This window comes from Neophocaena asiaeorientalis, unplaced genomic scaffold, assembly GCF_003031525.2.
Source record: "Neophocaena asiaeorientalis asiaeorientalis breed wild unplaced genomic scaffold, Neophocaena_asiaeorientalis_V1.1 scaffold196, whole genome shotgun sequence".
NCBI lineage: Eukaryota > Metazoa > Chordata > Mammalia > Artiodactyla > Phocoenidae > Neophocaena > Neophocaena asiaeorientalis.
Window position 1 is genome coordinate 1555220 of NW_020173929.1, and position 24250 is coordinate 1579469.

Consider the following 24250-nt stretch of genomic DNA (forward strand, 5'->3'; position numbering starts at 1 on the left):
ACGCAGGCTCAGTAGTCATGACTCATGGGCTTAGTTGCTCCGCGGCATGTGGGATCTTCCCAGACCAGGGCTCAAACCTGTGTCCCCTGCATTGGCAGGCAGGTTCTTAACCACTGTGCCACCAGGGAAGCCCAGCAATAATCTTTTGATGTTCAACTAAATTTTTTTTTTCCCAGCAAAAACTCCTATATATCCTGGCAACTCTCTTACCTCTTTGGAACAGTTCCTCAGAGTTATCTGAGAGGCTACTATCCTGGGCTATAGACCTCAGTAAGTAGGCCAAATAAAACATAATTCTCAACTTTTAGGTTGTGCAGGTTTTTTTCTGTCAACAGGTGTTTCAGGGACTTCCCTGGCAGTCCAGTGGTTAAGACTCCGTGCTCCCACTGCAGAGGGCACTAGAGGGCACTGATTTGATCCCTGGTCAGGAAACTAAGATCCCACATGCCGTGTTGTGGGCCAAAAATAAATAAATAAATAATAATCCCCATGCATACAAAAATATGTACACATTTATATAATCCCATGTGCTACTTCCAGATCCTTACCTGGCACTGCAGAACTAACTGCTGCTGACTCTTCAAGATTGTTTTTGGGACTTCCCTGGTGGCCCAGTGGTAAAGAATCCGGTTTCCAATGAAGGAGATGCGGGTTCAATCCCTGGTCGGGGAACTAAGATCCCACAGGCCACGGGGCAACTAAGCCTGCGTGCCACAACTACAGAACCCATGCACTACTGAGCCTGTGTGCCTCAACTAGAGAGAAGCCTGAGCACCGCAACTAACATCTGACACAGCCATATAAGAAAAATATATATAAATAAATAAATTTAATTTTTAAAAAGATTGCTTTCACTTGTACTTTCCTTTGAAAATAAAATCCTCTAAAAAACAAAACAAAACAAAAATAGTTGTTTCAAATTAGACTTTTTGCCTTGTAATTTCCCAGTGTTTCAAGGGGAACCATTCTTTCTAGGATTCACTGTCTAGTGCCATAATTTCCCTGGATCTTAATTATGGGATTTCATCATTTATCCATTCACAAAACACCAGAATGGCAGGTAACAGTCTTTGTTTACTGAAATGGCAGGCAACATTCTTTGTCCATACACATCTGAAGCAGTGATGATAATTTGATGTCTGCAGTATCTTGCTATTTGGGGTAATGCCTTTTGGTTTTGAAAACAAAAAGGAACTCCCAGAAGAAAAAGCAGCTAAGTGGTGACAAATTGAGGGTACTGCTTAAAGCTCTCAGGTACATTTGTAGTCAGCACAAAGTTTTTCAATCCTAAATATAAGCCTCACTGATGATCTATCCTAGCAGTCCCCAAATCTAGCTACAACCTGAAATCATTTAGGGAGCTTATTTCCAAGTGCAAAAGAGATTGAACACTTTTGTACACATCTTACAGGTAATTATTGAATTATATACTCTTGGACTTCCAGGCACCAGTTTATAACAGGCTGCTGCCAAACTACAACTGAAAAGGCCAAAGGAACTAAAAAACAAGGAAAAAATCTGCATCAATAAGTAGATAGGATCCAAATGCTCCAAACCTAAAAAAAAAAAATTCTGGGTGTTGAACAAGACCAGACTGAAGAAAAATATGCCAGAGATGACATTCAACTTCTCTTCCAAAAAAAAGAAAACAAAAACAAAAAACAGAATGGTGGTATGGTTAAGTAAATAAAGGAGATCTTGGTAGAATCCAACTATCAACCTCTAATTCGGTGGAATAAAGAGTGGCAGAAAGGGAGTTCCCTGGAGGTCCAGTATTTAGGACTTGGCACTTTCACTGCCATGGCCCTGGGTTCAATCCCTGGTCGGTGAACTGGGATCCTGCAAGCCACGTGATGTAGCCAAAGCAGGGGTGGGTGGCAGAAAGAATAAGGTCACAAGACTTTAGGGGAGCAGTCCAACTGAAGGCCACACTTAAAAGGCCTTTGAAAGCCACAGCAGTTGGAAATCCTCAGGGTAAGCACGCCCACACCAAACATAAGCCCGCAGGTGATGTGGTATTTCCCCACCTAGGAGGAAATTGCAATAGGAAAGACACGGAATACAATCTATGTGGAATGGGAGCTGGACCAAATAAAAAGTTAGGAAGCTGACCCTCGTACAGATATTTCACCAAACACAAAAAAGAAACTCTCAGGATGTTGGATTATGGACCTAGTCATGCATATTTACAACAGGAGCTCTCCCACTTAAAGACTGGAGAGGACATCCTCAACCACACGACAGTGTGTAATGTGGCGATCCAAGGAGGCTCTCCTTCCTTTGTTTTTAAGCAAATGTTAGACTTAAATAGACCTCTTTTCTTTCAAGAATGAAAAAATACTGAAAAAACTCAAAATGGAACCTATGGGACAATTCTGCAATGTAAATAAGAGAACTTAATAGCAAGGTGGAGTCTATTTTTTATTCTTTAATTCACCAAGTATTCATTGAATGTCTATTGTGTGCCAAGCACTGTTCTAGGTACTTGGGATATGTTGATGAATCTTAACCACATGGAGATTACACTGGGGGAGAGGGAAGAAACAGACACTAAACATAGATTTTTAGAAGTTAGTACATGTATTAGAAAAGGATAAGAAATTTGGAAAAGAGAAAAAGACCAAGATAAGGAGGGTCTGGATTGCTGAGGGATAAGTATGAGAGATGAGGTCATGACAGCAGTATTTAAATAGGATTGTTAAACCAAAACTTGAATACAGGAGAGTTAGCTGTGGGTTTATTTGGGAAAAGAGCATTGCAGGCAGAGTGAACAACTGTACAGAGACCCCCTAAGGTAGGAATGTGACTGATGTGTTAATAGAACAGGTAGAAACTAGTGTGGCTGGAATGGAATGATGGGTAGCCTTTGCAGCGGTTTAATCTGTGGCATAATCTTACTTATGGTTTAAGGACTATTCTAGCCACTCTGTTAAAAGAGACTGAAAAGGGTGGGGCAAAGAGAAAAGCAAGAAGACCAATTAGGAAGCTACTATAGTAACCCAGGTAAGAGGTAGTAGCGATTCAGGCCAGAGTGGTAGGAATGGAGGTATTGGGACATGGTCATATTCTGGACATATTTTGAAAATAGAGCCAACAGATTTCCTCATGAATTGGGTGGGTGTATAGTGAGAGAAAAGGAGTTAAGGATGACTCCAAGATATTTGGCCTGAGCTACTATAGAGCTGGAGCTGCTATTAACTTAGCTGGAGAAATTTGTGTGGAAGAGATTTTGAGGGGAAAGATCAGGAGTTTGGTTTTGGACGTGTTAAGTTTGGGATGCCTACCGGACATCCAAGTGGAGATGTAGAGCTGGCAGTCAGATAAATGAGGCTGCAGTTTTAATGAAATGTTTACAGTAGAGATATGATTTGGGGAGCCTTCAAATGGTTTTTTAAAACACGAGGCTGGCTAAAGGAGTGAATGATAGAGAAGAGGACAAAGCCTGAACTCTGGGACACCTGACCATTATTAGTAGCAGGGAGAAGAGGAAGAATCAGAGGAAGGGAGATGGAGGAATAACAACCAGCGAGACAGGGGAAATATTCAGTGTCATGGACTGGAAACCAAGTAGTCAGCTTTATAAATTGTGTATCAGATCTTTTCTAGAAAACAGGTTTCAATTCCTTTCTGTTTTCAGTGGCCTCCTCCTCATTTCCCCAACCATTTGGCCACCGAAAACGGGAGTGAATATGAGATGGATACCGCTCCTAAAACACAAATAGTCCACTACAACAATTTTGGGGAGGGGGAGCCTTGGTTAAGATATGAGCCTGAAGTTTGATTTAGCCAAAATTTGAGGTGAAAATTTAAAAATTACACTTTCCATGTTTTAATAGTGAAAAAATGGCACTAAATTGCTACCTTAATAACAAAGTTTTTTCAAAAACTCCAAAAGATTTTTATTCATTATTTTTTTACATTTCTAGATTTACATTTCTAGTTTCTACTGCTAGAGAAAATGGTAGTGCTGGTTGTTTGTTTGGGGGTGATTGTGTGTGTGTGTGTGTGTGTGTGTGTGTGTGTATGCAGGATTGCACCAGAACAGTTGTTTCCTGCCTCTAAACTGGCTTAGACAAGTTAGAACAAGCGAAGTTTTCCCATACGCTAAACATAATATTGACCTGACACACTTGTTTAATAATCAATAAAAATGATTTTAAAGCAGTCTGTTAAGAAAACTGCAAAAATTACCTAGTTGCATGCTGCTTTATAGTAGTTTTATAGAACAGAAAGAAAGAGGCTGCAGGCTGTGGCAGTGCACTAGGTTCATCCAGAAAGGGATGGACGAAATTTCCTTTCATGTCATAAACTGATGGTGACACTTCTAGATATGAAAGAGATTTTTAAGGTTTTTTTAACTAGAGGCTCCTAAACATTAAATTTGGGGAATTCCCTGCTGGTCTGGTGGTTAGGACTCCACGCTTTCACTGCTGAGGGCGTGGGTTCAAAACCTGGTCGGGGAACTAAGATCCTGCAAGCCCCATGGCGTGGCCAGAACAAAAACAAACAAACAACAACAACAAAATTAAAGTTTTAAAAGCATGAAGCTGATATTTTTAAAAGCTCTGTATTTTAATGAGGATAATCATTACTATATAAAACATCTACTATGTGCCCAACACGACAGATACTGAAAGAAATCTGAGAGGTTAAGATATTCTCCCTGCCCTGAACAGTTTTCCAACTTTGCTAGGCAATCAAGAGGTGTGTGCTGAAATAATTAGGTAGTATCAGTACGATGGGGCCATAAAACAGTAATGTATTTGATAAATGTCATGGGTCTGTAGGGAAGGAATCTATCAGTGTAATCTGGAAAAATCTGTCCAGCAAAGAAGGTGGGATTTGAATTAGGCCTCCAAGATACATAGAATGCGGACAAGTAAAAGAGAGCATTTCACCAGGTAAGATAGACAAAGACAGCACAAGCTGGTAAAAATTCTTTTAAATGTTATATAAATCATCAAAATAGTCACTGAGGTCACCTGCCTTTTTCAAAAGACCCAATATTAGTGTTTGTCAAGATTTGCTTTCAGAAATAAGATCTTTTTTTTCCCCAAGTAGTGAGGATGGACTTGTGTGTTCATTCAGTTACACAGCATGAGGTAGACTAAAGTTAATTGGCCTACTGAGTACCTGAAACCCGTCCTAAATTGTATCTTATCTCTGAGATACAGTAGTCAACTGAGTAGTCAACTGAGAAATGACAAAGGAAAATTCCTTGAATAGAGGTGCGGTTGGGTTTTACTACCACCAGGGGGAGAGAGCGCATTAAAAAAAAGGACAACCCTGGCAACCGTTTCTAAATCTTAGGAGCAGCAATGGCCCACGTCTGACCCACTAAACTGGGGGCCCTAGGGTCGCAATTTCTTGGTATGTGCTCTTTGAAATAACCACGTTTGTATTCTTCTTAGCATTTTGAAGCAACTACGTGTAGGAGCTTCCTCCAATAAGCTAAGTAATGAACTCCCATTTAAAAACCATTCTGAGGCTTCCCTGGTGGCACAGTGATTAAGAATCCGCCTGCCAATACAGCGGACACGGGTTCGAGCCCTGGTCCAGGATGATCCCACATGCCATGGAGCAACTAAGCTCATGCGCCACAGCTACTGAGCCTGCGCTCTAGAGCCTGTGTGCCACAAACCCTGAGCCCTTGTGCCACAACTATAGAAGCCCACACGCCTAGAGCCTGTGCTCCACAACAAGAGAAGCCACCGCAATGAGAAGCCTGCACACCGTAACAAAGAGTAACCCCCGCTCACCACAACTAGAGGAAGCCCACACGCAGCAATGAAGACCCAATGCAGCCAAAAGTAAAATAAATTTTTTAAAAAAACCATTCTGGTTTATAACCTGATCACGCAGGCATCCTCCTTCTAAGAAGACATTTATTATATGTACCAAAGGTTTAACATGATTGCAAAATCCCCAAATTTGAAAAAAAAAAAGCGGGGGGTGGTTAAGTATCTGACAATTGAATTATCGGTCTCTTACGCCACTCATCTTTTCAGAGGTACCCCAGCGCTGGATCCCTGGATTCCCTGTTTTCAAATTCCCCTTAACAGCCCCCTTCCCTTCTTTCCTAACTCTGTCCCTACCCACCTGACCCAGAGTTACTTTGGAGGCGGCACCGATTTCCTTGGCAGCCAGCCCCAAGGCCAGCTAGCTGCCCTCCTGACTGTGCCCTCTAGACATTGCTCTCCTGAAACAGATAAAGATTTGTTCTTTACAGGTGGGGATGCGTGAAAAACTCGAGGCACTTATCACCGTGACATAGTTTTAAGCACTTACGTTCCAGACCCAACAACTAAAATACATGAATTGGTTCGTGTAATCTTCATTAAAAAAATTCCGCGAAGCGGATACTAATACTGCCCTCGCGTCACAGGTGAGGACACAGAAGCCCAAGACAGTTAAACAGCTGGCCGAGCCCCAGACCTAATCCACGGCGGGACGCGCTTTGCATCCAGCCGGTCTGAGCCTGCTGCGCGCATACCTCTGCCTGCGCGTGGGCTGTGCCGACGGCGGGGGTGGGATGCGGACAGCGTGCGGCCGGCGCGGACTCGCAGGGCGCAGCACCCCGAAATACTTCCCACCTGGCTGTCTCGAAGGCGGGGTCCGCACCTTTTCCTCGCCCACGGGGCCTCAGGTTACAGTCGGCCCCGGCCTGCACGTGACCGGCGGCGTGCGGCGCGCAGCGGCTGATCACGGGGCGGGGACTGGGCCTGGCGGGAGCCCCGCCCCATCCCGGGCCAGTTAACTGGCGGCCGCTGCGCTGGCGCCCACTTCGCTGTGCGGCGGTCTGGGGCGGCGGTGTCCGCGCGGCTGCGGCCATGGCCACGGTGCGGGAGAAGGCGGCGGCTCTCAACCTGACGGCTTTCCAAAGTCCCGCGCAGAGGCCTCCCAGTAGGTGTCGAGGACCCGGTCTGGGAACGCTGGGGGTCACGGGGCGGGCGGGGGGCGCAGGCTGAGGTTCTCGCGCGGGCGGGGGATCTCGCCAGGTACAGCCAGGTCCGCGGCCGCCTCCGAGAGCTCCGCACAGCTGTGGCCGTTCGGGCCGGCGCCCCCGCCGGTGAGCTGCTGTGCCGGACCCTGGTGCCCTCGCAGCCAGCTTTCTCCTAAGTTACCCGGACTTTAACTTCACCGCGCGCTAGTCTGTGCGCCAGCTGCGTGCCGGGCGCTTGCAGTAGGTCTCCAGACGTGCTCCACATCATTACTGGTTACTGTCTCAGCCACAAACCTTGACTCCACAATATGGCAAGGGGCCCAGTGCCTCTGTTGCCCAGTTTGTTGTCCAGACTCTTCCTGGGAGTGGTGAGAGGTTTCTGTTATATTAAGTTCTACCGGCAGGAACTTGGCATAAAAGGTATTTATTAGTTACACTTTCTGGATAAGCAGTATTTCAATGAGTAGAAGTTTTTGATTTTCCTTTTCAATGGTTGCATGAGATAAGGAGAAACACTGGTGAATTTTGCCAGCTTAATCATGTCCTGGGAGGCAGGTTACTTAGGATGTTAGTATGCTAACATCTTGGTTTCTTTAAATGTCCAAACAATTGAACGGAATCGGATGATCGGTTCTAAAATTCCGATTTTAGCATACCCTACGTCTCAGTTAATAGAGTTAAGGGGTACAGATAATACTTGGCCTTTTTGTTTTCCTTTTAGAGAAGTTACAACTTTCCCCCCTTTCTGTAGCTACAATGTGGGTTGCTGTAGGAATTAGTTCCCTTATTATTAAGCCTTTCATTTGTAAAAGCAAACCAGTGAAACTGTGACTCCTTCCTCAAGGTGACAGTGGTCAGTGGATTGACGTGGGACAAATTGGGTGCATCTCAATGCTCCCAGTTTTCTGTTTAACTTACAATTAGTGATGCTCCTTTTAATCTTCAAAATGCTAATGATAAATTGTGATAGAGAACCACTTTTCATTTGTACTTTTCTAAAAAACGATCTTAACATTAATCTTACTCTCCAATTAAAAGGATTCAAATAAGCGCATGATGGCTACATTCAGAATTTCTCCAGTGTTTACAGTGTGAAGAGAAGGGAAATATTTCATCGTTTAGGAATATAAAATCAAATAATATTGGAAACAGTCTTGAGAATTCTTTAGGCTTACTTTCTGGGTGAAAGAAAGTGCCAAATTTTATGTGATTAAAAGTCCTGTCTTCTCTAACAGCTGAAATTCCTGTTCTGAGCTTTGGTCATTAGTGACCAAGTTCTTCGTATAAGGGAATATGTATTCAAAATTAAGTAGATGACTCTCAGAGGGAAGAGTTGAAGTGCTGGTCATTGAATTTGAACCCAAGGAAAGGACCACTGTCTTCTGCACACCAGGTGCAGTGGGCAGAGAAGGGCCCACTATGTTTTCTCATCTGTTTTGGTTGCTACAGTTGGAACCCTACCTGTTATCCTATGTTCATCCCCCTTCCCACTCTTTAGTTGCCTTGTCACAGTCCTAGCGAGCATGGTAATGGGAGCCTGTGTTCTTGGTTCCCTGCCATTCTCTTTCTGTGTCCTCTGGCAAGCAGCTTTGTATTTTTGTTTCTCTAACTATTAGTAATCCTTCCATAGTTTAAAGGGGCTGTAACAACCAGGGACCTGATTTATGTAGAAGAAATAAAGTCTGTATGCTAACCTTTAGTAAGTAATTTGAAGAAATTTGTTTTTTAATATAGACAAGCAAGAAAGTGGTATGTTATCCTGTTATCCCTTTATACTGTAACCTAATTCTTTGAATTCACCTGGTATCACTTTTCCAGGGAGCTCAAAGTACTTCCCATATGCTATCTCATTAATCTGTATGAATTAAAGCAGGGGCCAGTGCCTACTTTTGTTAATAGTTCTCTAAACATATTCTAAAATTGTTCTTTATTTATTTTACATAGTTTACCTGCAGCCTTCTTTTCAGAGGCAATGTCAGTCTTCAGCATGACATCTCTAATGTTGTGTAAGAGGAAAACAAATTCTGGATTACCAAAACCAATATGCAGTAAAAGTGTTGCAGTATTGATACTGGCGTATAGGAAGTTTTCCCTACTCCGTCACATCTGCCTAGTTTTAACACTCAAAGCACAGCTCTCTACATTTATCTATTTTCATGAAATTTTGGTTAATGTCCAATAAATGTAGTCCTTTTCCTTTGTCTTAACAATTCTGTGAGTAATGTTTTAAAACCTCTTTTGAAAAAAAATAATTCTTAAGAAAAATTCTCTCAAATCCTAAATGATTTAGGATTTTATATACTTGTTATCTTCTGATGAGGAGTTAAATCTTCTGGTATGTGTCACATTTGTCATCTCACCTGCTAGTGGTCTTTATTTGACTGACTACTGTTCAGCGCTTGACCTCATCATCCAAGTGGTATGAAATAGGTAGAGGGTAAACTCTTTGAGGGTGGGGACTCTGTCTTCTTAGTTCAAAGAAAGGAAGAGGAAGAAAGAGACCTTCCTCTTTTTAACTTTTTAAATAAACTTAAACATTTTTAGAATAGATTTAGATTTACAAAAAGTCACTAAGTTAGCGTTTAGAGTTCCCATATGCCCTTCACTCAGTTTCCCTTATGATTTAACATCTTACATTTAGTGTAATACATTTGTCACAATTAGTGAACCGATATTGATAGTCCATACTTTTACTCAGGTTTCCTTAGTTTTTGCCTAATATCCTTTTTCTGTTCAGGGTCCCATCCAGGATATTACATTACAGTGAATCCACATGTCCTTCGGCTCTTCTAGATTGAGACAATTTCCCCTTTTGTTTTTATACGTCTGTTAATTGCTGGTTACGTGCCAGCCACTTTACATATATATCTTAGATGACCTTCACAGTAACTGAGAGCAGTGGAATTAACTCTGTTTTGCACCAGAAAAGTTAGGCAGTTTGCCCAAGATGGCATTATTAGTAATGATGGAGCCAAGAATAGAGAACCAAGTTCTCTGGGACTCCAGAACCCACACTCTCGTCTTTTTCTATTCACAGAACCTAGCACTGTGCCTGCTGCATTAACACAAGTTTCCATGTCTAAACAGTATTCAATTAACCTAGGGTTTCTGAACCTCGGCGCTGCTGACATTTTCTTTGTTGTTGCGGGAGCTGGCCTGTCACTGTAGAATGTTAAGCAGTGTCCCTGGCCCCTCTACCCACTAAACATCCGTAGCATTTCTCCCTCAGCTTATAACAACCAAAAATGGCTCCAGACATTGCCAAATGTCCGGGGGGAGTAAAATCACCCACTAAGAACCACTGTGTTAACCCTTCTTTAAAATATTTTAATAGTTGGCAGTAATCTACAACTAACAAGTATTGAATAATTTGAACCTCTGTGAAGTATAAGGAAATTTGAATGAAATAAAGTACTAGCTCACTGTTTCTTTAAGTTTTGTGCAAAACTGCCTAACATGAGCTCTCTGAATTCTTTTCTTTTGTGTGTGTTGGGGGTGGGGGCAGTGTAATGTCCAAAATTGAAAATACGATTGTTACATATTCATTTAGAAGTAGCATGTTTTAGTAACTCTTGTGTGTATGTTTACCTTACAGTGGGATCCAGTTTTATAATGTGTCTATTGATCTTCTAAGGAGTTAATATAATCTCACTGATTGAAATGATTATAGAATTGTTTTCACCCTTAAATTGGTTTTCACAGCAGGGCCATAGTTGATGCTGATTATCCCCTTGTGACTTAATGAGTAAATGTAATTTCTTGACCTGTCTGCCTTATGACTTGATTTTTAAGGAATTATTATTATAATAACTTGATTATTTAGTGTACCTTTTTAGAAATAAAAATGATTTTTTTTTTTTTTGCGATACGCAGGCCACTCACCGTTGTGGCCTCTCCCATTGCGGAGCACAGGCTCCGGATGCGCAGGCCCAGCGGCCATGGCTCACGGGCCCAGCCGCTCCGCAGCATGTGGGATCTTCCCGGACCGGGGCACGAACCCGTGTCCCCTGCGTCGGCAGGCAGACTCTCAACCACTGCGCCACCAGGGGAGCCCAGTAAAGATGATTATTAGTAGTGTTACAAATACACATAAGTCCAATATTAGAAGTTTAACTTTTTTATGGCTGGTAAACTTTTTTGGGTAGATTTCAAACACATGCAAAGGATGGGTCTTTGCTTTTGAAAAATAGCTATTGTTTTCACACAGATAAAGAAGAGCCTGCTTGAAAACTGAATGTTAACTAGCCTAGACTTATACAGTGCTCAAGAGCATGTGTAGTATGTTATAGATCTAGTTTAAAACAGTTTCTGAGCCTCTTGATAGCTTCTCAAAGCTTTTTATTCGACAGGTCAAATTTGTTACTATGCTTCATTTCTTACATATTTTGTTTGGTGTTCAATGACCATGTCTAAATGGAGAGAGATATAATTTTAGTCTCCAAAGTCCTGCAAATCAGCAGTTTAGACCTGAAACATACCTTAAACATAGTGTTTAATTCTTGTATCAGTAAATGAAGAAAACAAATTATAAAAGTTAAGTCTGTTTTTCAGGGTTATCGCAGCTGGTCTCTAGACTTTGATCATTAGGTCATGATGCTTTCAGAACATGCTTAACCAAGTGTAAACAAAGAAGCATCAAGATGTAGACAGTGATGAATTTTCAAGAATTGTCAAGCTCATATGCAAGTGAAGTTTGAGGACAAGCTGAAGCTTAAATTCTGATTGCTAGACTTACAAAACATTCATTGTATACTTTGGGTCTCTCGAATCCTGTTTAGAAGTCACAATAATTCATCTTACTGGGCCATGGTCAGCGATACCAATGTTCATTTCAGCTCTTAGATGATGATAAATAAGAAGTTTCAAACCAGCATGTGGGGGATCTATGTTCAACTGGTGAAGTCAGCATTAAAAAAACAGGTTATCCTGGTGTGGGTTTTGGCACATTTACTCATCAAGTCCAGGGTAGATTATGTATTAAAATACCTGTACGAACATGAGTTAGTTTGGGTCTGCGGGTGGTGATGCTTAAGGGGAAATATCCCAGGATATTTGCAACCAGGATGCAATGGTTGGGAATTAATGGTCAGTGAGAACAGAGGGGACCTGAAAGGGCTGAATTATATTATGCCTGGAGAACTCTGGAAACATTGTGTGGCTCACAGGTGCCTACTATCCTGCTCTAACCTGTTCTTTAATCTTTTATACTTTGTTATCCAACCTGTAAGACTTCCTGATTTCCCATATTTAAACAGCAAGTTAATATGGGGAAATATATTCTTTATTTCTTAATTCCTCTGTGAAGATTAGCCTTTTTCACATCATTGAGGCTCTCACCCCCATCAGTTGTCTTATTGATCTCAAATTAATAAGTGAGTCAGCCTTATCTTTTAGGGTTTTTATGCTAACTTACTTGTAGCTCAACTGTTATGATTTATGTGTTTCATCTTTAGTATTATTACTAGCCCAGAAGTCTGTTTCGTTGGTACTTAATAGGCAATCTGAGCTCTACAAGTTTGAACCTTGCTTATTTTCCTTTCCTGTGTACTATGGATAGTATATATCATAGAATTATGATAACTGTCTTATTTTAGGAGTAATGACTACTAAGTGTTTTTAAATAGCTTGGTTAAGGATTCAAAAATCTTAAAGTTGTTTTTTTGTTTGTTTCTTTAATCTCATTGGCTCACTTAAAGCTCTTTCAGTTAATCCAAGTCTTCAATGAAAGGTTAATGCTAAAACTATCTGCTTTTTTTTGAAAGCTTTTTTTAGAAAAATTATTTAATTTATTTATTTTTGGCTGCACTGTGTGTTCGTGGCTTCGCGTGGGCTTTTTCTAGTTGCGGCGAGCGGGGGCTACTCTTCGTTGCAGTGCGCGGGCTTCTCATTGCGGTGGCTTCTCTTGTTGTGGAGCATGGGCTCTAGGCACAAGGGCCTCAGTAGTTGTGGTGCATGGGGTTAGTTGCTCTGCGGCATGTGGGATCTTCCCGGACCGGGGCACGAACCCGTATCCCCTGCATCGGCAGGCAGACTCTCAACCACTGTGCCACCAGGGAAGCCCTGACTTACTTTTAATATATTTATATTTAAGTACTAAGAAAAGCTAGTATATATTTACTACCTGTAAAACTGAGGGGGAAAAAAAATACTGAGGGTAAGTTTGTTTAATTCACTGAGCCTCAATTTCTTCAAAATACGATTATTAATAACTATTTTAGAGAAGTTTATCAGTTTATTAAATGAGAGAAGGCAAAGTCATATTGTAAGTCCTCAAATGTTAGCTACTATTAATAATATAATGAAGATTTGAAAAAAGACTGAAGAACAGACATTAAGTTCATTTAAATCTCAGCTATAATCTCTGGTATGTTAGGAAGTTAAGAATATTAAATGCTAATCCTCCTTTTATTTAGTTATAGTGGCTGGAAACAGTACAGCTACTCCTAGTTCTGGATACCAGGGGAATGACCTGGACATATTTTGAGATTCCATCCAGTGCATGATTCTGGCTCTACTCATTAGAGACTAAATACAGTACCAGTAGTAAGTCTGGTTTCAGCTTGATTTATCTAGTTGAGTCTCCATAATTCAGTTCTTAAAACTGCTCACATATTTGGAAAACTAGCATCAATTACTTCCTTCTTTGTTTATTAATGAATTATGAAGTAACGTGAGCCATGGCTGCTGAGCCTGCGCGTCCGGAGCCTGTGCTCCGCAGCTGGAGTTTATTTTTTTTTGCGGTACGTGGGCCTCTCACTGTTGTGGCCTCTCCCGTTGCGGAGCACAGGCTCCGGCCGCGCAGGCTCAGTGGCCATGGCTCACGGGCCCAGCCGCTCCGCGGCATGTGGGATCTTCCCGGACCGGGGCACGAACCCGTGTCCCCTGCATCAGCAGGCGGACTCTTAACCACTGCGCCACCAGGGAAGCCCTGGAATTTTAAAATATAATTTTGATAATTAAAAACAATCTTGCTGGGACTTCCCTGGAGATCCCATGAGATCACCATGTCAAAGAGGTCTTTTCTGACCTCCCATCTAAAACAGCATTCTCTTTCTTACCTGGCTTTATTTTTCTTCTTGGCACTTATCTAACATATACATAATGTCTGTATCTTCCCACAAAGAATAAGTCTGTAAGAACAGGGACTTTATTTTGCCCACTCTTGTATCCTAGCACATAGAACAGTGTTTAGCATATAGTAGGCACTACATTTTTTTTTTTTTTTGCGGTACGCGGGCCTCTCACTGTTGTGGCCTCTCCCGTCGCGGAGCACAGGCTCCGGACACGCAGGCTCAGCACTACATTTTTTAATGAGTTGCTACTAATAATTTCATATTTCAATAATAAGCTGCCCTCATAATTGTTTCTTATAACTTTGGAGATTTGCTTAAGGATTGCTTAGACCTTATTACAAATGAGTGAGGTAACTGTGGTTTTTCCCATTCCAGGTTTCAGTGTAGCCCAGAAGCCATTTGGAGCCACATATGTATGGAGCAGCATTATAAACACTCTTCAAACACAAGTGGAGGTGAAAAAACGAAGGCATCATTTAAAAAGACACAATGACTGTTTTGTTGGTTCGGAAGCTGTGGATGTCATTTTTTCTCACCTAATTCAGAATAAATACTTTGGTGATGTAGATATTCCTCGGGCCAAAGTGGTGAGAGTGTGTCAAGCACTTATGGACTACAAAGTATTTGAAGCAGTTCCGACCAGAGTCTTTGGAAAAGACAAAAAGCCTACATTTGAAGATAGTAGTTGCAGCCTTTATAGATTCACAACGATACCTAACCAAGGCAGTCAATTAGGCAAAGAGAACAAACTGTTTTCACCTTCCAGGTTAGTCTATGTTCGATTTTCATTTACTATTGGCAGGGGGAGGTGCCTCTTTAGTGCAGTAGGTAGCGTGCCTCATAATATTGGCAGGGGGGATATTGGCAGGATTTTGTCTACTTTTTAATGAGATGCTGACTGACTGTTATTTTTGGAACAGTAAATTAGGCTAAAATCTGGGTCTGTGGGTAAATTTGATAAAGTAGAGCAAACTTTTGTTTATTTGGTATCTCCTAGAATTCTCGTTTGTTCATATATTTAGCAGAAACCATCAACAAACTTTGATTTTTCTGCTTCAGGTTACAATTACAGTATAAAAAATGTTAGAGAGTTTATACACAAAGTGGTATGAGAATAGGAGAGGTGAAGACAAGCAGGTGGGTTGTCGCTAGAATCCAGAAAATAGCAGATGTGAAATATGAAAGGAGCCAGTATGCAGAAAGTTTCATAGGACGTTTTAAGGAGTTTGCACGTGATCACACAGATGTTGGGGAGGCCACAGAAAGATGTTAAGCATGATGAGATTGTATTTTAAGCAGCTATATGGACAGCCTAACGGGGAGAGGAATCTTGCAATATTGTGGTCTACAGATGAGGGGGAAGTAGGCAGCAGTGGTGGAGAAGCAGGAATCATTTAAGGGAGCCTGGGGGACAGAATTGTAGAACCCAGTGATTGAAATGGATGTAGGTGATAAGTGCATAGCTAACGCAGTTATTTGTCATGAGGTAAAACTTTTCCCTTTTATTCCCCTCAGCTAAGCTTTGAAAAGGTGACCATGTAATTGAAGCTCTTACAATTCAGATCTGACCCAAAGTCAGAGTTTTAGTGTATTGACTTTCAAATGTGTTTTTTTTTAACTCTAAAACATGATAAAATTTACCTCTCTATATATAAGAGGGAAGTAGGAGGTTAAGGTAGGGCACAGTCAGTACTTTCCAAATGTAGGTCCACGTGCTTTATCTGAAACCTTTGGGAACAAATGCGTTTAGGAATTTGGAACTTTGGAGATTTTAGAGAGGTCATTATGTACATGTATCATTTACTAGATCACACTCTGAGAGGGATCTGGGATAGCATCTGGTAATCAAACACACTAGTATTTCTGCAATGAATATATTCACACTAACTGGGATAGATAAAGGCTGTGATAGTCTCAGAACAGGTTTTGTCACTATATGAATTCTGAATAAACTTTAAGTTTTTCAAAGCTTTTTGGGTTTCAGAATTATGAATAAGAGATTATAGTTCTGTATTTGAGCGCTATCTACCAGAGAATGCCCCAGAAAGAGAGCTAACTAATAAAAACAGTAAGCATAATGAAGTTTGACTGTGTTTGATTATGTTTTAAAATTGGCGACTAACATTTTAGTCATTGAATTACTTAAATCTAAATGCTCAAAGGAGAATTTATGTAGAGTGTGTATATTCAGGCTTGAGAAAGAAGGTGGGATGTTTTTGTATTTCATTCTACTCTTAGAATTTGTATTTGTTATGTTTTTGCTCTGAAATACATAAACTTTCTAGAAACTCTTAGCTCTCAGATTCAAAAATATTTCTGTAGGCTTACTAGTAAACAGGAATTTATGAAATAATTTCATTTTAGGTATGCAGATGCATTATTTAAGTCCTCTGATATCAAATCTGCAAGTTTAGAGGATCTGTGGGAAAATCTGAGTTTAAAGCCTGCCGAATCCCCTCACGTAAATATCTCTGCAAACTTGTCTCCACAAGGTAAGCTAAAGATGATACAGGAGGAAGTAGAAGACTAACTTCAAATAAAGTTATTTAAATTTTTTCAATCTTAACCTTTATTAGAATTTAGATATTCAGAGCATAAAGAAAGAGCACACTGTGTATTAAAGCTGTTTATATTAAGTTTTAACAGAGGTCTATTATCTTTAACAAATAGATCAGTGTTGCAATTCTGGAACACTGACTTTTGTCCTATCAGCTGGCAGAGATTCAAATCTGAAATGTTTTACATGCAGATTTAAAAAAATTTATTTGAAATCTGCTCTCAGATACATCTTTCCCTAAAATTTTATTAGGTTAAATAAAAATTTGAGAAATATATTAAAACATTAACAGGGTTCTATGTTCTTCCTTGTCTGTGGCAATGGAATGTGGTTTTAATGACTGATTTCCACCTTCCCTCCCCCATCCCATTTGTGGAAACCCTGAGCGGAATAATCTGCAGCCAATGGTTTCAAACCAGTTTTCAGATTGAATGAATCATTCTTTCTTCCAAGGTCCTTATTAACATGTTATATGACTTGATCTCTTATCAAGCCATATTGCTTTTTACAGTACAAAAATGAAAAGAATTCCTGTTGTCCAAAGTCTGTTCTCCTACACTTTAAACAAATCTTGAATTGTTTTACTTTGTTATAAGAAACTACTTCATAAAATTGACTCTCTCTCTTCTTCTTTTTTTTTTTCTTTTGCCACAAGTTTATTAGCTTAGACCTGCCTAGGCAGATATTGTGGTGAGCGTGTAGTAACTATTAATCATTACTTTTCCCCTTGTTATTTTCCCTGTGCAGTTGTTAATGAAGTATGGCAAGAAGAAACAGTTGGGCGTCTGCTACAACTTATAGACCTTCCACTCCTTGACTCCCTCCTCAAACGGCAAGAGGTGGTACCTAAAGTTACTCAACCTAAGAGGCAGCCTGACTTGGTCAGCAACAGGAACTATCTGGATCGAGGGATTCTCAAGGCTTACAGTGAATCTCAGTATGTGGAAATACATATAATAATTTGAGTGTGTTTATAGGAAGATATTAGTTTTAAGATAATCTTTTGACTTCTTCTGTCCATACAATCAGATATGCTTTGTCAATTGATATTATCAGTATTGGGAAAAATGAACAAAATTACCTTGGTCAAAATTACCGAGATTTAAATGTCATTATTTTTCATATTCATTTTTGTTTCACATATATCTCACTTGCACATCAAGTGAAGAAAATTATTATGTTCCATCTTCTTTGTTAAAATGTAGGGCTGTCTGCTCTCTTAAAGCTGTCTGGTCTTCAAACGGACCTGGAACAAAATGAACAGATTTGTCAAATTCTTAGACTCCTTTGACTATATATGCTTTTATAGTCTTCTAGAATGTGTATTAAATATGTGTTTTTCGAAATTGAGTTATTTGTAGTGAGGTGGATGGACCTAGAGACTGTCATACAGAGTGAAGTAAGTCAGAAAGAGAAAAACAAACACCATATGCTAACACATATATATGGAATCTAAAAAGAAAAAAAAATGGTTCTGATGAACCTAGGGGCAGGACAGGAATAAAGACGCAGATGTAGAGAATGGACTTGAGGACACAGGGAGGGGGAAGGGTAAGCTGGGACAATGTGAGAGACTGGCATGGACATATATATAGTACCAAATGTAAAATAGCTAGCTAGTGGGAAGCAGCCGCATAGCACAGGGAGATCAGCTCAGTGCTTTGTGACCACCTAGAGGCGTGGGATAAGGAGGGTGGAAGGGAGATGCAAGAGGGAGGGGATATGGGGATGTATGTATACATATAGCTGATTGACTTTGTTATACTGCAGAAACTAACACATTATAAAGCAATTATACTCCAATAAAGATGTTAAAAAAAAAAGAATATATACTTATCCCATATGTATTATTATAAGTTAAGCATATATATATATTTATTTTATTGCATCACCAACTCCCTGGTTGTTGTGATAAAAATCTATTATTTTATATTGAGTTTACTATACTTTTCATACATGAGTCCTCTTTTAAGAATTAGTTCTGCCGTTATATTTAGTTTTACAACCATATTAAAAATAACAATTAAAAACAACTAAGTATGTTTTTAAATTAACTAGTTTTATTAAAGAAACATCATGAAATAACTCTTGCTCTCACCTTTGACTACACTCTCCTGATTAAAAATTTGAAGGCTTAACTCCAGGTGCTAAGGGAATTATGATTTCATTTTTCCTTAAGGAGGAGTTCTATATTCCTTATAACCTTGAAACTCTTCCCCTAAGTAAAATTATTAAATGTTAAAATCTTGTATTTTCTAGTTTATTTAATTTTTAGTGATTTTTGCCTTAGCAGATAGTGTTCCAGTAGTTAGGAAGATGCAAATGTTTGAAAGGAATACAACTTATATTTTTAGTATACTTTACCATTTCTGCATTCTAATGAATTATTAATAAACAGTTGAATGTCAAAAGGTACCTTAAACCCTTATGTGAAAAAATTAATCCCAACATACTACTTATTGAACTCTATATAAAGAGGAAGCTTATTATTCTACAAGAATTTAAATTACATTTCTACAATCTAAAGTAACATGTGAAAAAAATTTATGATTACCTTAAATTTTAAGTACAGAGTCAGAAATTGACCTTAAAGTTCATCTATCTACATCTTACGATGAAGCTGATGACTAGAGGAAATGACATGACCTGGGTGGTGGCAGAATTAATTGTCCTGAGTCCACAACAGTGGAGGACATGATTTTTTTTTAAACTATATATATTAACAAATTGAATATTAAAAGTTAGTCATTCTGCAGATAAATGGATAAAGAAGATGTGGCACATATATGCAATGGAATATTACTCAGCCATGAAAAGAAACAAAATTGAGTTATTTGTAGCGAGGTGAATGGACCTAGAGACTGTCATACAGAGTGAAGTAAGTCAGAAATTGAAAAACAAATACTGTATACTAACACATATATATGGAATCTAAAAAAAAAAAAAAGGTTCTGAAGAACCTAAGGGCAAGACAGGAATAAAGATGCAGACGTAGAGAATGGACTTGAGGACACAGGGAGGGGGAAGGGTAAGCTGGGACGAAGTAAGAGAGTGGCATGGACATATATACACTACCAAATGTAAAATAGATATAGCTAGTGGGAAGCAGCCGCATAGCACAGGGAGATTAGCTCGGTGCTTTGTGACCACCTAGAGAGATGGGATAGGGAGGGTGGGAGCGAGACGCAAGAAGAAGGAGATATGGGGATATATGTATACGTATAGCTGATTCACTTTGTTATACAGCAGAAACTAACACACCATTGTAAAGCAATTATACTCCAATAAAGATATTAAAAAAAAAAACCTAGTCATTCTGTTCCTTGAAATGTAGCAATTTTCTTAAGTTACCCAACTGGCATTTTATTAGAAATGGTAATTAATAGTTAATTATTTTAAACCGTACCTTATCTTCCTGTATTCTCTTCTAGCCAAAGTCAGAGATGATAGATCATACACAGAGCTTTGAAGTAAGCAATACTATATTAGAAAAATGCTGGTCTAAGAGTCAGATCTGGGATCTAGTCCTACCTGGGACCCTGAGCAAGCAACTTAGAGTTTCTGGACCTCCATAGTAAATTTAAGGAGCAGAGTTTGCATTTTGGTGTCTTTCTCAGGCCTATATTGTAGTGGATGGATTCTGTTTTCACTTAAAAAAAAAAAAAGACATATTAAACCCAACTTTTTATCTGTGATTCATGATCTAACTATATATTAAAAAGAATTACACATCTCTTTATCTAGGTGTTTAGAGATTTATTCTGGTAGGAAACTTGAAATAGCTAGTAAATTAGGTACTGAGTGTATGTTGGTTATCCTTTGCTTTTTAAAATAATAATTATTTTCTCCCATAGGGAAGATGAGTGGCTTTCTTCAGCAATTGACTGCTTGGAATACCTTCCAGACCAGATGGTTGTAGACATAAGCAGAAACTTTCCTGAGCAACCAGATAGAACAGACTTAGTGAAAGAACTTCTGTTTGATGCCATTAGCAAATATTACAGTAGTAGGGAACCTCTGTTAAATCACCTATCTGATGTTCATAATGGAATTGCAGAACTCCTAGGTAAGTAAGATGTTACTGGATACAAGAATTTCTCTTTTGGAGGGAACAGGAAAACGTTACTTGTCCTCAAAATTAACCAAAATGGTACTACTTCAAGCTGAGAGTGGATCTGGATTAATTCATGGAAAGTGTGTTTTTTCCAAAACTTCTAGGCCTCATTTGGAAAGAGGCTTTAATAAGCTCTGAAATTATTCAGGGACTTCTGGTTGCTACAGGAGAATGCTGCTCTCATTCACTGGAAGCTTAATAAGCATAGAGTAGCAGTTCTCTTTTTCAGAAAGTGTTATCAGCACTATCACCATTCCCCCTTCATTCTCTTCACAATGGCAGACACTCTGCTTTATCTCTGTACCAGTGAGCCAGACTGTTCCATATGGCTTGTTGAAAACAAGTTGCAGGTTTCAGAGAATCCTTTATTTTTCTCAGGTAGAGTTGGATACATCAGTACTGTATACAAAGTGTACCCTCGAAATGTAGTGAAGTATTGGAAAACATAGACTGAGAATTTATTTACAAACCAAGTTAGATTTAACATCTTAAGATTTGTGTATGACAAGGACTTAGGACTGGCCAATTTGAGTATAGGCTTTTTTTTTTTAATTATTTATTTTTGGCTGTGTTGGGTCTTCGTTGCTGCGTGCGGGCTTTCTCTAGTTGCGGCAAGCGGGGGCTACTCTTCCTTGAGGTGCATGGGCTTCACGTTGCGGTGGCTTCTCGTTGCAGAGCGTGGGCTCTAGGCACGCGGGCTTCAGTAGTTGTGGCATGTGGGCTCAGCAGTTGTGGCGCACAAGTTTAGTTGCTCTGTGGCATGCGAGATCTTCCCGGACCAGGGATCGAACCTGTGTCCGCTGCATTGGCAGGTGGATTCTTAACCACTGTGCCACCAGGGAAGTCCCAAGTATAGGCTTTCTTGATGGTATTGGTCATTCATTGTAATTCCTAGTCTTTTTGTTTTGCTTTTGAACATCATTTTGGATAAGTTTACTGATTAGCATAAGCTCTAACTTGAATTTTGTTCCCTTTGATATAGTCGTGTCTGGTCAAAATTAAAAGCATTTTTTTTCTTTTGGCTGAAGTGAATGGGAAGACTGAAATAGCATTAGAAGCTACTCAGCTCTTTCTAAAGCTTTTGGATTCCCAAAATAGAGAAGAATTTAGAAGACTACTGTATTTCATGGCTGTTGCAGCACATCCTTCTGAATTGAAATTACAGAAAGAAGTAAGTCTTTTGTCTAAATGTTAATTGTATTCAGTATCTGTAATATTTATAGGACATATCCGTCATCAGCATCAACTATGCTGAAATGGATAGTAGCTATTAATATTTAACATTCCCTTTTATATTACAATTCTTAAAAATATATACCGTTGGGTGTGTGTTGTTTTATTTTTATAGAGTGACAACCGAATGGTTGTGAAAAGGATATTCTCAAAAGCTATTGTTGACAATAAAAATTTATCCAAAGGCAAAACTGATCTTCTGGTACTCTTTTTAATGGATCATCAAAAAGATGTTTTTAAGGTAAAACTCTGAAAGTAGTTAAGTTGATCTTATGTAATAGATCACTAGATTAAAATGCATTTGAATAATGTTCCATGTTCCTTCTTTTTTTTTTTTAAAGATTCCTGGAACTCTACATAAAATTGTCAGTGTTAAGCTCATGGACATTCAGAAGGGGAGAGATCCAAACAGAGACACAGGTAATCTGAGAAATACTACTTCCATGTCTCACAAGGATAAATTCCTGGTGTTTATTTGAAAGTGTTTTGCTGTAAGTAGTTGCACTTTAATTTCAACTAGACTCTAATCAATCTCCTCAGAGCCATCCAGACTTAGCTGAGAGCCTCCTTATGTCAAAAAGCAACTTGACAGGGTTCGAAAGTCAGCAGTGCTTAGCATCTTTACATGCATTTTACAAAATGGGGAAAAATATATATAAGTATAAAAGTGTTGCTTGATTTTTCTAGTTAAGTCTGAGGAATAGATTCATTAACTGAACTTTTTACTTTTAAACTTTAAGGATATATTTATTGCCAGAAAATTGATCAAAGTGATTATTCTGACCATACAAGGAAGACAACCAAGGATGAGCTAATGAATTTACTAAAAAATATTGATGAGGATTCAACACTTTCTGCCAAAGAGAAGAAAAAATTGCTAGGTCAGTTCCATAAGTGTCACCCAGACATCTTTATTGAGTATTTTGGGGACTGAGTGTTCCAGTGTCTGTATATAACTTGTGTATTTTAAGAATAAATTATGTATCCTAAAGATCCAATCACATTGTAATATTGGATGTTCTTCTAGATATGAAACTGTACTTAATAAAACTTTTTTGTATAACTTTTTGTGTCTGAAACTGAGTATTAGATGGTGTATTGCTGTTAAGTATTGACCTCTTTTAGGTGGGTTGATTTATAATTATTGTGCATGACACTTAATAGAACATCCTAGGAATTTAAATGATATGACATTGCAGTGTTTATGTAAGAAAGTATTAAACAGTAAGGAAGTCTGTAATTACAAGTTAATAGGAGTATGGTTTGTACCTTGAAAGGTATACTTCTTAAAGATACAAGGTAGAAACTTAGGCTATGCTACAGTGAATTTGTCAATTACCATAAACTGTAGACAAGTAAAAATTGAGCTGTCCTAATGCTTTTGAAAACTTCAACATCTTTTAAAGCTTATTGTGGAAAATTTCAAACATATACAAATATGGGGAGAACAGAATAATGAACTCTCATGTACTCATCATCCAGTTTCAACAGTTGTCAACCCATGGCCAATCTTGTTTATTCTGTGCTCCCACCTCAGCAAATTTCATATATCCTATCACTTCATCTATAAAGTTTCAGTATGTATAGCTAAAAGATAAGGACATTAAAAACATAACCACAGGGACTTCCCTGGTGGCTCAGTGGTTAAGAGTCCGCCTGCCAGTGCAGGGGACACAGGTTCGAGCCCTGGTCTGGGAAGATCCCACATGCTGCGGAGCAAAGAAGCCCGTGCTCCACAACTACTGAGCCTGCGCTCTAGAGCCCATGAGCCACAACTACTGAGCCCGTGTGCCACAGCTACTGAAGACCGCACGCCTAGAGCCCATGCTCCACAACAAGAGAAGCCACTACAATGAGAAGCTTGCGCACCGCAACAAAGAGTAGCCCCCGCTCGCTGCAACTGGAGAAAGCCCACGTGCAGCAATGAAGACCCAACACAGCCAAAAATAAACTTAAAAAAATATGTAGGAATTATGACCAAAGAAAAAATAATAAAATGAGGCTGAACTTTAAATTTAGACTTTTAATGAGAGGTAGGGAAAACTAAAATGATGTACCAATATGCTAGCATGTCAATCTTTTGTAAGATATAACTGATACTGACTAGTCTTTAAATGGGATAAAGTTGAGGACATATCTATAGTATAAAATACCAATTCTCCTAATAAAGCAGGGAATAACTATGTCAGGTGGGTTTTTTGTGGTGTGTATTTTGCTTTGTTGCATAGGCAAGAAAGGAAGCCAGCTCTCTACAATGAAGTGAAAGAGAAGATACTTCATAATTCAGGGGTGAGGAAGTTTTTAGAAACAAACTACTGAAAGTGTGGTGA

The 24250-nt window shown here is 39.3% G+C and overlaps 1 protein-coding gene across 1 annotated transcript; it reads left to right on the plus strand.

Moving 5' to 3' along the window:
* Positions 1 to 6787: 6787 nt before the first annotated feature.
* On the plus strand, positions 6788 to 22999 carry DEPDC7 (DEP domain containing 7). The gene is made up of 9 exons (XM_024752601.1): positions 6788 to 6903; positions 14392 to 14782; positions 16381 to 16508; positions 17321 to 17510; positions 20428 to 20639; positions 21716 to 21858; positions 22036 to 22161; positions 22262 to 22340; positions 22661 to 22999. The coding sequence occupies exons 1-9, from the start codon at positions 6831 to 6833 to the stop codon at positions 22852 to 22854; spliced, it is 1536 nt and encodes a 511-aa protein (XP_024608369.1). The 5' UTR covers positions 6788 to 6830; the 3' UTR covers positions 22855 to 22999.
* Positions 23000 to 24250: the final 1251 nt, after the last annotated feature.

Coding starts and splice junctions, on each gene's coding strand:
- DEPDC7 (XM_024752601.1), top strand. CDS start 6,831: ATGGCCACGGTGCGGGAGAAGGCGGCGGCTCTCAACCTGACGGCTTTC. Junction 21,859..22,035: donor AATTGAAATTACAGAAAGAA/GTAAGTCTTTTG, acceptor TTATTTTTATAG/AGTGACAACCGAATGGTTGT. Junction 22,341..22,660: donor AGATCCAAACAGAGACACAG/GTAATCTGAGAA, acceptor TTAAACTTTAAG/GATATATTTATTGCCAGAAA.